Source organism: Pogoniulus pusillus, chromosome 1 (assembly GCF_015220805.1).
Source record: "Pogoniulus pusillus isolate bPogPus1 chromosome 1, bPogPus1.pri, whole genome shotgun sequence".
NCBI lineage: Eukaryota > Metazoa > Chordata > Aves > Piciformes > Lybiidae > Pogoniulus > Pogoniulus pusillus.
The window spans coordinates 28,529,388-28,543,978 of record NC_087264.1 but is presented as its reverse complement, the minus strand read 5'-3'; the positions used below and the strand labels follow the sequence as shown (position 1 = coordinate 28,543,978).

The 14,591-nt window shown below is 40.3% G+C and overlaps 1 protein-coding gene across 1 annotated transcript in view; it reads left to right on the top strand.

Moving 5' to 3' along the window:
* SPTBN5 (spectrin beta, non-erythrocytic 5) overlaps positions 1 to 14,591 on the top strand; it is a 97,773-nt gene that overhangs the window by 13,391 nt on the left and 69,791 nt on the right. The window contains exons 10-23 of the mRNA XM_064146220.1: positions 623 to 823; positions 1,955 to 2,161; positions 3,566 to 3,754; positions 4,448 to 4,600; positions 5,092 to 5,222; positions 6,630 to 6,881; positions 7,537 to 7,824; positions 8,437 to 8,683; positions 9,532 to 9,671; positions 10,875 to 10,974; positions 11,626 to 11,796; positions 11,905 to 12,069; positions 12,807 to 13,033; positions 13,599 to 13,785. Coding sequence (XP_064002290.1) covers positions 623 to 823; positions 1,955 to 2,161; positions 3,566 to 3,754; positions 4,448 to 4,600; positions 5,092 to 5,222; positions 6,630 to 6,881; positions 7,537 to 7,824; positions 8,437 to 8,683; positions 9,532 to 9,671; positions 10,875 to 10,974; positions 11,626 to 11,796; positions 11,905 to 12,069; positions 12,807 to 13,033; positions 13,599 to 13,785 — 2,658 coding nt within the window. The remainder of the gene's footprint in view (positions 1 to 622; positions 824 to 1,954; positions 2,162 to 3,565; positions 3,755 to 4,447; positions 4,601 to 5,091; positions 5,223 to 6,629; positions 6,882 to 7,536; positions 7,825 to 8,436; positions 8,684 to 9,531; positions 9,672 to 10,874; positions 10,975 to 11,625; positions 11,797 to 11,904; positions 12,070 to 12,806; positions 13,034 to 13,598; positions 13,786 to 14,591) is intronic.

The following is a 14,591-nucleotide window of genomic DNA, read 5'->3' as shown; positions in this document are numbered from 1 at the left end:
TAATGAAGCTGCTGGGCTTCATATCGGTTCACTTTGTATGGAAAGGGAAAAAACATGATGATTTTTTTTTCCTACTCCTGTTGCCTGGCCAGGTGAGATCTGGTGAAAGAAAGAGATGGTAAAAAGAAGGTAACTATCAGCAGGCAGGATGGATAACACTGTGCGAGCTTACAAATCTGTTATCCTTTTCCCTAAAAGCTTGCTGTGGGCTAATATGAAAAGTTTTGCTCTATGAGCTACTGCCTTTTTACAGCACAGAATCTGTGAACTAGTGAAGAGACCTGTCAGCTTGAGAACTTTCATGACAACACTGAAATAGGAGCCTCTGCTGCACTTGTGGTGTACATTTGTGTGCATCTGTTTGGTCTGTTGATTGCCCTGGAAAACAGGACAGCTGAATTGGTGGCAAATAAACAAGTACCTGCTTCACTGAAGAATGCATAGCAAGCTTCATATCAAAGGCAAAAAGTAGGATGGTAACTTGTGTCAGGGGTGATAATCATCAATACAGATATGATATGAGGGTCTTGGAAATGTGCTACAGAGAGGAGACTGGAACCTCTCTTCACTCTCAGATGGTGGGCAGTGAGTTGTGCTAACAAGTCTCCTGTCCTCCTTCTAGGCTCTTGAGGCAGAATGCAGTTCCCACAGGGCTTTATGTGCAGGAGTAATGAAGAGGGGCCGGGAGCTGAGCCAGAAGAACCCTGCACGCCAGGAGGACATTCTGAGGCAGACAGACAACCTCCAGATGTTGTGGCAGCAGCTCCAAGATGAGCTTGCTGATCGCAAAAGCCGCCTGCAGGCAGCAGCTCTTATCAAGCAGGTAAGCATGGCTCTGCTGTGGTATGTGGTATGGAGGACACATATCTGGTTCAGTTCTGCCCCGTGCCCCTGCATGCAGAGCCAGAATGGCAGGAAGCCTCCAGCTCAATCCTGCAAGCCAGCCAGCCAGGAGATTTGAGCTGCTGGAAGTTAAGTTGATAATGTTGATAGAAATGGCTCACATGATAGGGTTGATGCAAAGGGCAATATTATAGGTGAGATCTGGGTAGTTGTGTGACATTTTTCTAACATGAATGAAACAAACAAACCAAAAACCAGCAGAAAAGGAAACATGCCATAGGACTTGGGTCAGCCATGAATTTTCCAAAGCCTTGTGACATGTGAGAGACCCTGCCATTCTGATCTACATTTTTGCACCTACAGACATTCAGACATCTGCAAATAAAGAGCATTCACAAATCATGTTACCTCAGATATTCTTACACCCCTTTCCCAAGCTTTTGGCTCAGTTTTTTTGTTCACATAAGATGCTTGAATACAACTTTGACAAAGTCTAAATTCTCTGTTTTGTCTAGTGGGTTTAATATCATTATGATGTTTTAGTTCTTTCCTTTTTCTTCACAACCATGGGTTGTTGTTTTTCTCTGTTGCACCTTCTATTGTACCTCTGTTGTTGGACCTATCTCAGAATCTTGTTTTGCTGCTTTACAATCATAAGCAGGCAGACTGCAAACTGTGGTGCAAAAAAAGAAAAAAAGAAAGATTTTGTTGTAAATCAAGTTCATTGTTTGATGTTGGAATCTTCCTTAGAACTTTTAGAAAATGTCTGTTGGAGTTAGGCAGTGTCTACCAGCGTTGTATGCTGTGGGTTCCTCTTCCTGCAACTATTAAGCACACTAAATTCCAGTTAGTTTTAAAGCATTACACAGGCAAACTTTGAATATCTTTACTGATATCTTGACTGTGATTTTGTGAATTATCTGTTTGATGTGACTATGAAATACATCACAGATTTAGAGCTACCTTATAGTCAAAGCTTTCATAATGCTTGGAGGTAACCTGATAGCTACAGACCTAATGGCATTTCTTTTTGTTCATCATTTTCAAAAGAGATTCTGAGTCTTATTATTTCAGAATGAAACCAGAAGTTTTCTTCCCTGTGTTCCTTCAGTACTTTGCTGACATTGATGAAGCAAACTCATGGTTGAGAGAAAAGCAGCCCCTTCTGGCTAGCAAGGACTATGGAAAAGATGAATCAAGTGCTGAAGCACTGCTACATCGGCACTTGCGCCTGGAGAAGGAGATTGCAGCCTATTCCTCTGAGATGAGGCGTCTGAAAGAGCAAGCTGAAGTTGCAGCACAGCAAGCTCCAGCTGCAGTAAGTAAATGAGTTTGTGTCACATTTTACTGAAGAATGTAAGTGAAACTTCTTTACACTGAGGATCACAGAGCGCTGGAACAGGATGCCCAGAGAGGGTGTGGAGTCTCTTTGTCTGGAGACTTTCAATCCACTGAGGTGCATTCCTGTGTGAACTACTCTAGGGTATCCTGATTTGGCAGGGGGTTTGTCCTTGATCTCTGGAGGTCCCTTCCAACATCCAAGGTTCTGTGATTCTGTGAAGGTTCTGCAAAATAGGTTTTAATTGTGTAAAATATTTTGATTTTGCCAGAATAGAATATTCCAAGTTATCCAAACAAGTGGCTACCTTTTGCTATTTAGAGTATTTTTTAAAAAAATAGAATTGAGGCAGATTTTTAGATTATAAAGAAATTTGTGGGGTATTCATAGCCCATCTAATTAATGTTCTGTGAAATGTTAGAAATATGTTTGTCTATATTAGATCCCTCTACTGGCCCTCCTAGATAAGGTCTCGCTGTTTGTTCTCATAACGTTACTCATTTCAATCAGCTTCAAAAAGCATAGTGAAACTTAACATCTTCACAGGTTCTTTGTGTATCCTAATGTAGTGATAAACTACACAGTTTCAGGAGCAATTCATGCCATCCCAGGGTGGATGTTTAAAGCACATGGGATAAATTCAGCTTCTGCAGGTGCCCCTCTTTCTCACTGACTAGAAAGGGAACTTTTGACCTGAAATCAGCTCATTCAAACAGGAGAACTCAGGAGAGATGGGTGACATATTTCATACTTTACTTCTTTAAGACTTCTGTGATCACTCAGTATTTAGCCAAACCAGTTTGAGAGCTATGAGTACCACTTTTGGCCTTTCTTTTACTTCATCATTTCAATACTAAGTTTTATTAGAGTAAAAAATGTATTGCTTCATTATTAAACATGAAAAAGCATGCCACAATGGTATTGATGTGCTAGTAAAAGCATTTATTCACCCAGGCACTCACAGGCTTTGAAACCAGAAATGCTCAGGTTCTAAAGCCTCATCACAAATAGAACTGTGAGCACAGTCAATTCCTTGAGTTATTGGCAATTTTTTAATTTTGATTTTTAAAAAACCCTCCAAATGCAGAGAGAAAGCAACCTTGATGCAGACACAAAAGGAGAGTTTTTACTGGCTCAATATATTTCGAAGTGAGCTGGGTGAAAGTTCTTCTCTAAACAAAACTAAAACATTCTTCAGTCATTTGGTTCTTTTTTTTTTTTTTTTTTTCCAAAATAAAGCAAAGGAAGCAAAAGTTCAAACAAATACTGGAAGAGTCAGAACTCTGTGATTTGAACTAGGCAGCCCGAATTTTCCTCCCATATGAAACTTTTTTCCACAGCAGAAATATTCATCCACTGAATTTGTTAAATTTTGCTTAACAGATGGTGAAGACAGAAGTCCCAAGTAACCTAAATCAAAAAAATAGGCTATCATTCAGAAGAACCTTGCTAACACCTGAAACGGCATTCCCTGGAACCTCCAGTCCAGATGATCATTTTCTTCCAGAGAATATTTGGAAGACACAAGATGAAATAGACTCACTTTATGAAAATCTCCAGAGCATGGCTGAGGTATAGTATCCCCTTCAGTACTTTGCAGTTCTCAAAAATGCTCCAGTCCAGAATGAGGTTAAATGCTGTGCTAGCTTCTGCTTTTCAGTTTAATAATGTGTCTCAATCCTGTGAAGTCCTGTGGAACTTCAGATCTTGAGATTACCATTGAGGTTTTGCATCAAAACACATTTTATGTTGGCAAAATTCCTATTTACCTTCTAGGTTTTTTACTTTATGAAGAGTGGAGTTTCTTCTGTAATATTTTTTTTTCCTTCTTAATGCTTGCTTGCTTGCTTGCTCCAGCTCCCACATCTTTGGGTTGTCTTATCTGATACCAAAAAAAACAAACAACTGTAATCTACATTCTGCATTTATTACTTTTGCTTCTGCCTACCAAAATCCTGCCCTAAATACCAACAAAAACATCTTACTGAGGTAAATCTTCAGTCATCATCAGCAAGCAGCTAAGTGGTCTCGATGCCTTTCAGGGACTGAACACTCTCCAACTGCTTCTCTTATGCTTTTAAAACACTGTTGTTCTGGAAAGAAGTATTGAGATCTTAAGGTGATGTGTTCTGTTCTTTTGGCAGTGTCAGGCAAAACTACAAAGCTGCTACCTATGTGTTGTAATTAAATGCAAGGATCTTTTTTCCCCCCTTCAAACAACAGAGAGTTATTCCAGCAATACTTAAGTCTCCAAATATTTTACAGGACAGAAAAAAGGCTCTGGAAGAGATGATTGGATATTACCGCTTCTGTAGCTCTTGCGAGGAATTTCAGTCATGGATGAAAGAAAAAGAAAACATTTTCCGGACTCTTCAGCCTCAAGCAGACAATGTGGAAGTCATGCAGCAGAAATATCAGGTACTCCTTTTTCCTGCTCATAGATGACACCTTTTAAACCAGATTCACCTGGGAAGAACACATCAAGTTGGAAAATGAAGTTTTGAGAGTCTTTGCATTCATTTCAACTTCTGAAGTCATGCACAGATCAGATATTTCTTTTGTGTGAACTATGTCAATTTTATTGAACTGTGTCCCTTTAACTTCCCCTGTACAAATATCATGATACAAGAGGAATCTATTTTGTGGTTTACCTTATGCCACTTGGTGAAAAGCACCAGATGAAGAAAAAGCCTTGCAATGGGGTGAGACATGCATGCATAGGTATGGTGTGCTCACCAGGGGAGGTCAGGAGGGCCATAGGCAAGCTATGTGCACAGATGTGTATGGTGTCAGCAGACAGGTAAGTGGAGAAACTAACTAGGAAAGTGGACATGGTGAATTATTGAGGATTGTGTCCTGAGAAATTAAAAACCTGCAAGTTCTGCATTCTCTCATCTTTTCTGTTTTAGAGCTTTTTAATGGAACTGGCTGCAGGCAAAGGCCAGCTGGGAGATATTGAAAACTTAGCTAGTAAGTATGGAAAGATCAGTCCCAGAAAATATGCTGAGATCCAAATTTGGCTGGAAGAGATCAACAGCAGGTAAAGGTGCTACTTATGAAATAAGATTGTCTCAGGGCATCAGTTAGGAAAGAGACTTTTCATACCTGATCTAGACTACACTGTGAGAATAACTGTCTGGTAGGCTTCTAAGAGCTGTCATGAAGGGAGAGGTTTTCCATGTGGCTGAGACATGCTGTATTCAGATGCGGCTGTTGCCACCAGACTGAGCCTGGAGGAAAGGGGCAGGGGTTGCTCTCTGGGGCCTGGCCATAGCAGTCTCTGGGGAAAAGCCCTTAGTCCCTGCAGCCTGGCTAGTCTCTGGTGAGGGGACAGGGCTGCGGCCTGGCTAAGGACCTATTTGCTGGGAGGGCTGGGAACCACAGAATGGTGGGGGTTGAAAGTGAATTCTGGAGATTATCAAGTCCAACATTTCGGACCCGGCTGCCCAAGACTGCATCCAGTGGTGCTATGATTTTAAATCTCACCAGAGGAGGCGACTTCATAACCTCTCTCAGCAGCCTGGTCCAGTGTTCCATCACCCTCAGAGGAAAAACATTTTTTTCCATATGTTTAGGTGGAAATTTCAGTATTTCAGTTTGTGCCCCTTGTTCTGTCCCTTGGCACCACTGAAAAAAGTCTGGCACCATCCTCCTGCTATCTGCCCTTTAGATATTGACAAGCATTGATAAGATCTTCTCTCAATCTTCTCCAACCTAAATAGCTTTGTCTCTCAATCTGTGAGTCTCAATCCTCAGAGCTACCTGGCAGCCTGTCTCCACTGTCACCAGTGGGAAGGGGACAGCGGTCAGCTGCACTGGCTCTAGGCTGGCCCTAAGCCTGGTGTTATTCCTCCAATACTGGCAAGTGCTTCTAGACCCTTTACACTGATGAAATTAAATTCAGCAGTTAGTGTGTGTGTAAAGAACAACATGAATCCATGCACAGGTGACAGCAATGGATGCAAGGCAGTTCTGTTTGTGTTGCACTGCAGCAGCTGATTTGATTGCTTAACTATCAGAGTGATGGTGCTCTTTACAAATATTGAAAGGGATATAAACCCCTCTTTGATTTCATCAAATATGTTTAGTACCTGTTACATGTGAAAGCCTGGCATGATGTCACCCAGCGTGAAGTGAGAGGCAAAGATAGGTCCTGATTTCTACCACTGTTGCTTATTGGTATGGTGTCCAGCATGTTCTGGTCACCTGAGCAGTGTCCTCTTGCTTGAGATAGCACTGAGATGAACTTCAAGGTTGAGGAGTACTACTATTCACCCCCTCAACCCACTTATGTGCTGATGAGATCTTTATACCAGACTTTTTCTGAATGGAAAAGAGAGAGCTTGTGTATAACAAAGGCTATAAATTGAATATGCTCTTCAGCTGAAGCCAAGTTTTGAAATCATGGTTGAGGCTAGATGCAAGTAACTGGTTGTCTCTCTCCAAGGTGGGAATCCATGGAAACTCTAAAGGAGGAGAAGGGCTCTGAGCTGATTGGAATGGCTGATATAAGGACGTTTCTTCAGGATTGTCAGAGCATAGGAGTACTACTGCAAGACAAGATGGTCCAACTCAGGGATCTGGAACCAGGGAACTCACCTGCTGGGCTGGAGTCAGACAAACGTAAACTCTCTACAGTTGAGAGAGAGGTCTTGGTGATAGAAAGGAAAATTGAATACTTGAGGAGTGTTGCAAAATCGTAAGGAATCTGCACTTTGTTTCTATATTCTTTGCTAGTTCTCTAAGATCATGTTGTGAATTATGGGTATAAAGAGAATGAGCAGCTTGTAAAGTTTCTCTTTCTACCAAACTGAAGAACTTTTCCTGTTGGATTGAAGTAATTTCTCTTTCATATGGCTGGGTGGTTGTTGAAGTGATTGCTTCTAGACTTCAGTGTTATAGGAGGACAAATAGCACAGGGTTGTTTGCAGCTCTGACAAATTATTTCTATCAATGGAAATTTCACATTTTGAACTAAGTATCATTTAGGTCCCAAAACCAGAGGTAATTGGAGGAAGCAATGATGGAGAAAGCAGAGAACTGTACATAGAAGCTTTGATTTGAAATATAAAGTTTTTTTTACTTTTCCAAGCTTTCTGTACATTCACAACAGGAAATTAATCATTTAATCCTTACAGTGTTACTAGAGTCTTTCACAGGGATGCACTTTCTTCAGTAGACCATATACACATCAATATAGCTTTCTAGTGTGGAACATTTGTTGCCTTAGCTGACTTTGTTTTTTAATGAAAGAGTAAATTCAAAATCTGTTCATTTGACAGAGTATTGTTTCAAGGTCTAAATTCTTGAAGCATTTGTTTGTCTAATTGAATGTATTTTATTTCCTCTTGTAGGATTAAGGACACTAACCCTGCAGAGAGCAGGGCCATCACAGAGCAGGTGGAGAACATGGAGAGGCTTCTGGCAAAACTGAAGCTGGAGACCCAAAAGAAGCAGGACATTCTGCAGCAAGCCCAAAATCAACAATCCTTCCTGCAAGACAGTCGCAGGCTCCTGCTGTGGGCGGAAGGAATTCGGGAGAAGATGAGCAGTGAGGAGATGGGTGTGGATGTAGCTTCTGCAGAGCAATTGTTGAAAGAACATCAAGACTTGCTGAAAGAAATTAGGTCTCAGAAAGAAAGGTAGAGACATTCTGTCAGAGTGGACAGAGTAGGGTAAAGTGACAATATTGTAAAGATGAAACAGATCCATTGTGTACATATATTGTGTATAAAAGTCATGCTCAGAGTTTGTACAAATGCTCTTGAAACTTAGTGTCATAAGGAAATTGTGGAACACAAAATGCAGTTAACTTTTGTGTACTTATCCTGATGACCAATGGAGGGGGAAGGAGAAGCTGTATATTTGGAGTGGTATTCCACAAGCTCTCCTGACACACAGTGTCATTTGCACTTTGTCCCAATTCCCCCAGTCCTCCTATTCTCAAGCTGTATGCTTCCACTTGCCATCCTCTTCAGTTCTCCTGCACTCTTAGGAAGTTCCAGTTACTCTTCCTTAAAAAGAAAAAACCCAATCCAAATGGGAGAGTATCACCTACTGCCTTCTATATGTATCCCAGAGCAAATAAACAGCTGCACTTTGTGGTGCACAGCCATAGCTGGCAGGAAAAAAGTGAAAGAGGGGAGGTAAGCTTAATGTCTGGGTGCTGCCAAGAAGACAAAGAGCTGTGATGAAAGAGAATCCATATTCCACATTTCAGTGAGATCTTGCTTTTCTTATTTCACTCTGAAAAGATTTGTGCAGCTGGAAGAGCTAGGAAACAAAGTAATCCATAAACAACCCAGTAATGGCAGGATCGTAGATGTCCACCAAGCCATGGAGAGGCTTGCCAAGGAGAACAAAGAGCTGGAGAAACTGTGGGAACAGAGACAGAAAAAGCTGCAGGATGGCCTGGAATTGCAGAAGTTCAATAGGGAAGGAGACCGTATCAATGCAGCCCTCTCTGGCCATGAGGCATTTCTCCGGGGCAATGACCTTGGGGTATGTACAGTAGCTGTTTTTCTGTTGTTGTTGTTGTTTTCACCTACTTTGTCTCCCTATCCAGGGAGTAGCAACAATTTCCTTAATTAAATCAATTTCCTCACTCTTAAGATCATGGCATTTAAATACTTGGAAACTAAACTTTCAGGTTCTCATTAATGTTCTTTTGTTCTCTCATCTTAATGAGAACAAAGCTTACTGTCACTCAAAAAAATTAAAACCAGCTAGAGTGGTGATTTATTGCTATGTTTGTACACATCAGATAATTTTTATACAACTGATTTATGTGGTGCCTAATAAGATTTCATCTTGCATATAATCTTTTTTTCTTGGTGAAGTACAAACTTGACTTTAAAAAAAATAGCTTTTTCCTTTCATTGAGCATTTTAAGAATATTAAAACAAATGAAAGGAGAAAACAAATGCAGGCAGTATTCAGAAGATCAGTCATGGAGATTGGGGTATCTCACTATTTTCTATGCCGTCATCTGAAACTGAAACATCAATACCTTTGGATCAGCTAAGTGGAATAAAGAATTACTTAGTTATGAGCTCTTGAACTGCACACACCTGTGTTCTGAATGCAGATTTCCTTAAAATGTGAAGATGCAGCCACAACAGAAACGTAAAGCAGAAGAACTAGGTATGACTCAAACCTAAACACTTGCTGCTGGGTATTCAGTAGCTCTGAATATCCTTAGGAACACACAAAATGTACACTCTATCTCCTGCTGGAAATAAGGAGGAAAACAAGGCCTACAGTTCTTTTTTTTTTTTTTTTTTTAATTGCTACAGAAACAACATATGGCCAAGAAAAAAAATTGATCAAATTTTCTTTCCTAAATGCAGGACCATGTAGATGCTGTTCGAAGCCTGCTGAAGCAACATCAGGAGTTTGAACAGCTGTTGATGGTACTGAAGAGACGAGTTGAAGCACTTAATGAAAATGGAATGAGCCTAATAGAGAGCAGGCACTTTGCATCTCGTGTGTAAGTCCAAACTCCTCCCTGATCTATTTAACTTTAACACACAATGATTAGGGTGAGGTGCCAGTTTCTCTGAGCCAGGATTTCACATAATTACAGAAAATCATGGAAACATCCAGGTTGGAAAAGATCCTTGGGATCATCAAGTTGAATCAATAATCCTGCTCTACAAAGTTCACCCTTAATCCATATCCCCAAGCACCAAATCTAAAGGACCTTTAAACACATCCAGGGCTGCTGACAACCACCTCCCAAGGCAGCCTATTCTAATGCTTCACCACTCTTCTGTTAAAAAAAAAAATCCCTAATGTCCAGTTCAAACCTAACCTGTTGCAGCTTGAGGCTGTTCTTGTTCTATCACAAATTACCTGTGAGAAGAGACCTCCAAGCTGTGATCTGCTGGATATAGGGTGAGAAAATGAATATTTTCAAAATATACACATTTCTGTCCTCTCAGGACAAATAAGCAAAGTACTTTAGGTTAGAAGTTGCATTTGACAGAACACTAGTCTAAATTGCCTTGTATGATAAATTTACATATAGCATTAAAATTTATTTCATGTTAACTCATTAAATGCCTACATAAACCAAAATGACACACTTTAAAATCAACGTTTGCTGTTAAAAAGTTACATCAGACTTCACAAAGAAATAACTTCATGTTATAGCTGAAGCTGAACTGTCAGCACATTCTTTTACCATGTTAGAGTCAGTACAATCTAGTAAGGGGAACTGTACATTTAAAAAAAAAACAACCTAGAACTGTATTATCAGAATGGACTTCTTGGCTTAAAAAGACCATGTTCTTGTGATCACAAGTCTTGCAAACTCCCTGCTCAAATTTATGAAACAGTTCTTGAATTCTGATTTCTTACCTGCTGTATTAGCACCAGAAGGTCGTTCCAGAGCCTCATTGTATTTGTATCACAGAGAAAATTACTAGCTAAGGTGGAATATTTGGGAAAGAGAGAAGTTTAGGTGTTTTGGTCAAATGTAAGTGACTGCAATTCACTTAAGGTAACACAGCCATACCAGAGAAAAGTTCAGATCGTTTGCATGCTTTCCAGATGAGACCAGTTTGATCACTATTCATCCTGTCAGCAGAGATGCTGAACTAAACTCCATTTATGGCACAGCTATGGCTACAGTACAATGAAAGAGAACCAATATGACCAATACTTCTCTGAACTTCCTTTTTCTTGGTAGTATTGAGGAGAGAATGGCCATCCTCCGGCAAAGGTGGGAGCATCTCATAAAAAGCAATGCCAAGAGAAGACAGTTGTTGATGGATTCCCTACAGCTCCAGGTAAAAGGACTGATGCTCCAGACCTGACTAGACACGTATGAAGTAACTTTACTCTGTGTCTTACTGTGGGACAAATCTCAAATTACTGATCATTCCTACTGCCACTCACTTCTTCTTTGGTTATGAGACAGAGCTTCACTTTCCAGGAAGCAAGGGATACCTTGGTGATAAATCTTACAAATCCATAACCACAGCAAAATACCAAAACAAACCCAGAGATATTAACTAAAAAATGTCAGCAGAATATTTTGTTTGCTAGATAAGTTTGTTCTGCTTATTACTTTCTATTGTTCTGAGACTTGATAATTTGGCTCAGTTACTTGTAGTAATCATACTTTTGGCACTAAACTTAACTTCCAGTGTTGAGATGCAAAGTTACACTGGAGGGTTGGTTAAAAATATTAAAATAACCTAGCAATCTAAAAAAGGGTCTAAGAAATACTACTCCAAGTGCTTTAAAAAATTCATCAATGCCCCAAGATCATAACTCTTCAATTAGGAGATTATGTAGAACAATATTTGTAGAAAATGTATCACATTTACTCATTATTAAGAAAAAAGAATAAGGTCTTGGTCCTAATAGCAAGGGTACCTTGCAGATGCATGCAAAATGAGAACTTAAATCGCTTTAATCCTTTTTGTTTCTGCAAGGAATTTAATCGTGATGCTGCTGAGCTTCTGTTATGGATGGAAGAGAAGTATAAGATTACATCAGATGAATCCTATCGTGATCCAACAAACATTCTGCGCAAACTGAAGTGGCATGAGGCTGCTGAGAAGGAAATGATGGCTAATGAGGAGCATTTTGCAACACTGATAAAGGTGAAGACAATTTTGGAGAGAAGTCTTCCATCTTGTTCCAGACTGCGTAGTTGCTGATATATTTACTTACATATATATGTATATACAAAATGCTCTGTGTTTCTCCAGAAAGGCAGCCAAATGATTCAAGACAACCATTATGCTGCAGATTCTATCCGGGAGAAGATGTCAGAGCTTCAAAAGAAGTGGAAAGAATTGTATGGCAAGATGATAGAACGAGGTGACAAACTGAGACAAGCTGGGCAGCAAGAGCAGCTCATGGAACTGCTCCAGGTTAGCAGATGACAGAGAATGAAGTGGGGGAATGGCCTGGGAGCCAGGTTCCTCTGTTAAGTGGTCCTCATGTCAAAGAACAGAATACCACCCAGATAAAAGTGTATTTTAAGGTGTCCGTTTTGTCTGCAGTCTCAGGAGAGAAATTCCAATGCAACACTGACCAAGCTTATTCAAAATTCAGAGCAGAATAACAGCACCAACACAGCACCAAGATGCAAAACTGTTGAACTCAGGCTCAGCACTGCAACTCTGTGAAAAACAATCAAAACTCTGTGTTTGGGCCAATGGTCTGCAAACACAACTGCTTGCTTGAAGTCAGTCTGGGGGCTGGAGACATGGCAATTTGCCAAGTACATTGCCATCCCAAGCAAACTGTATAAAGGTGAACAATATGCTGTGAAGCTGTTTTGCTAACAGTTTATCATGCAACTGCTTTGTGCTGTAGCTACAGTCTGCAGCCATTGAAGGTAGATTGTTTTGCATTGTGTTACTGAAGATAGTTCACAGAGACTGCTTTTAGTGATTTACTTTAGTGTCTCAGAGAGAGGAGTACTCTGAAATAATGTGCAAACAAAGTATTCCTAGGAGATGCCTCTTTGAGAGACCTAGCCATCATGGTACCACGGAAGGACATGGATTTAAAAACTGAGTCCAGGGCGCTGTCATGGGAGGGGATGAGAGAAAGAAAACAATGTTGATAGGTCAGTACAAGCATGCCACAATCTTCCTGACAGGATGCCAAAAAGAAGATAGAGAAAATTGAGAAAGTTCTTCAGGAATCTGAGACAGGCCATGATTTGCGCTCCAGCCGTGATCTACTCAAGCAGCACAGACAGCTGGAAAATGAGACACGTGAGCTGGCAGAGAAAATGAACTCTATTGTATCTCATGCAAGGAAAATGGCCACCAATCACTTCGACTCCCAACGGATTTTGGATGAAACACAGAAATATCTGAAAAGGTGAGGTGTTGCTTTCTTCTTATCTCCGCTCCTTGTGACAATAACTTTGTTTGCTCTACCTTTCAGAAAATGCCTTTGGCTTGATTAAGTTTAACTCGTATTCAGGAGTGATTTCTTCTCTCAGTTGCACCAAAACTATGCTTCAATCTACACAGTTGCCTATTGATCCAATTTAACATTTATTACTGAGCTTCTTGCCAGCTGCACTCCTCCTCTAGTCCTTTGCATATTCATAGGTCATGCAACACTTTGTAAGAGGTACAGTGGTTCAGCATGCAATAGTGACATAGATAGAATTCAATAAGACATCATGGGACAAGCTCAGAACTTCAGAAGTAAAAATCACTTTTCCTCTGCTTGTATTTAGTGTTATCATGTAAGACTACTGGCTAAAAGTAGCCTTCTGAAGGAGGGATTCTTATATGTGCTGCCAACACTAACCATTGAAATTTAATTGCAAAGTGTCCAGTGTTTTTTGATCTTCACAGAAGTATCATAGCCTAATTCCCTTGTCAGAATCAGGAAAAAGATTTGCCTTAATATGTTTTTAATGGATGATCCCCAGGTTTGAGTCTTTGCAAGCACCTCTTGATGAGAGGCATAAGATGCTGGAAGCTGCAGTGGACCTCTATGAGTTCTACCATTACCATGACATGGAACTGACCTGGATTAATGAGAGGTTGCCTATTGCCCATTCCACCAACTGTGGCAAGTCCTTGGATGTGGCTCAAAGCCTGTTGCAAAAGCACAAGGTAAATCATTTTTATCAAGTGAATTATAACACATTGCATTTAACTTCTGGCTGCAAACCAGCACCTGAGCAGTTATCCTTTAGGAGAAAGCCAGTTCTTCTGGCTTTCAGGAATGCTATCGGAAGCAAAATATATTGCCAAGCTTTCAATGAGTATATTCCCTAATTCCAGCATTAGCCCAGCTAAAACAGTTCCAGTGGATTGAGACAAATCAGCAATGCAGTGAATAACTTTCAGAGCAAACACTAAATTCCTGTGGGAGCTGCAAAAACTGTCATATTTTGCAATATTATTATTCTGTGAAATGTTGTAGATCTTCCCATGAAGAGCGGATAAGAAGTTGGCATAGTTCACATTAAATAAAAAAATACCCACTTGAGGTTTTTGCTTTGTGGGTTGACCTGGTTTGAATTTTTGACTGTTGTGTGCTCATCCTATTTTAGTTCTATGCTTATGCCTCATTTTGCATGCAATTTTGAGGTACGTGCATGCTAAATTCTCTGAGAGCAAGTGACAGCCATTTAATGTTTTGTGTGGTTGGTTTTTTTCCAGTTCTGTACTTACTGTAAAATGGTTAGAACAAACCACAATCAATATATTTATAAAGACAAGTTAATACTGATTTCTGAGAGTTCAACTCTTTGCAGCAATTTCTCATAGCTAGGGGGTCACCTCAGAGCTACTCTGTACTGCAGGCAACTCTTCTTATGTTGCTGCACCTGAATTGCAAGTTACCTGAGAAGGGAAGGAGGCTTGATGGATCAGGAATCTGAAGGTTGTCATGGTACTCCTGACAATGTCTCTCC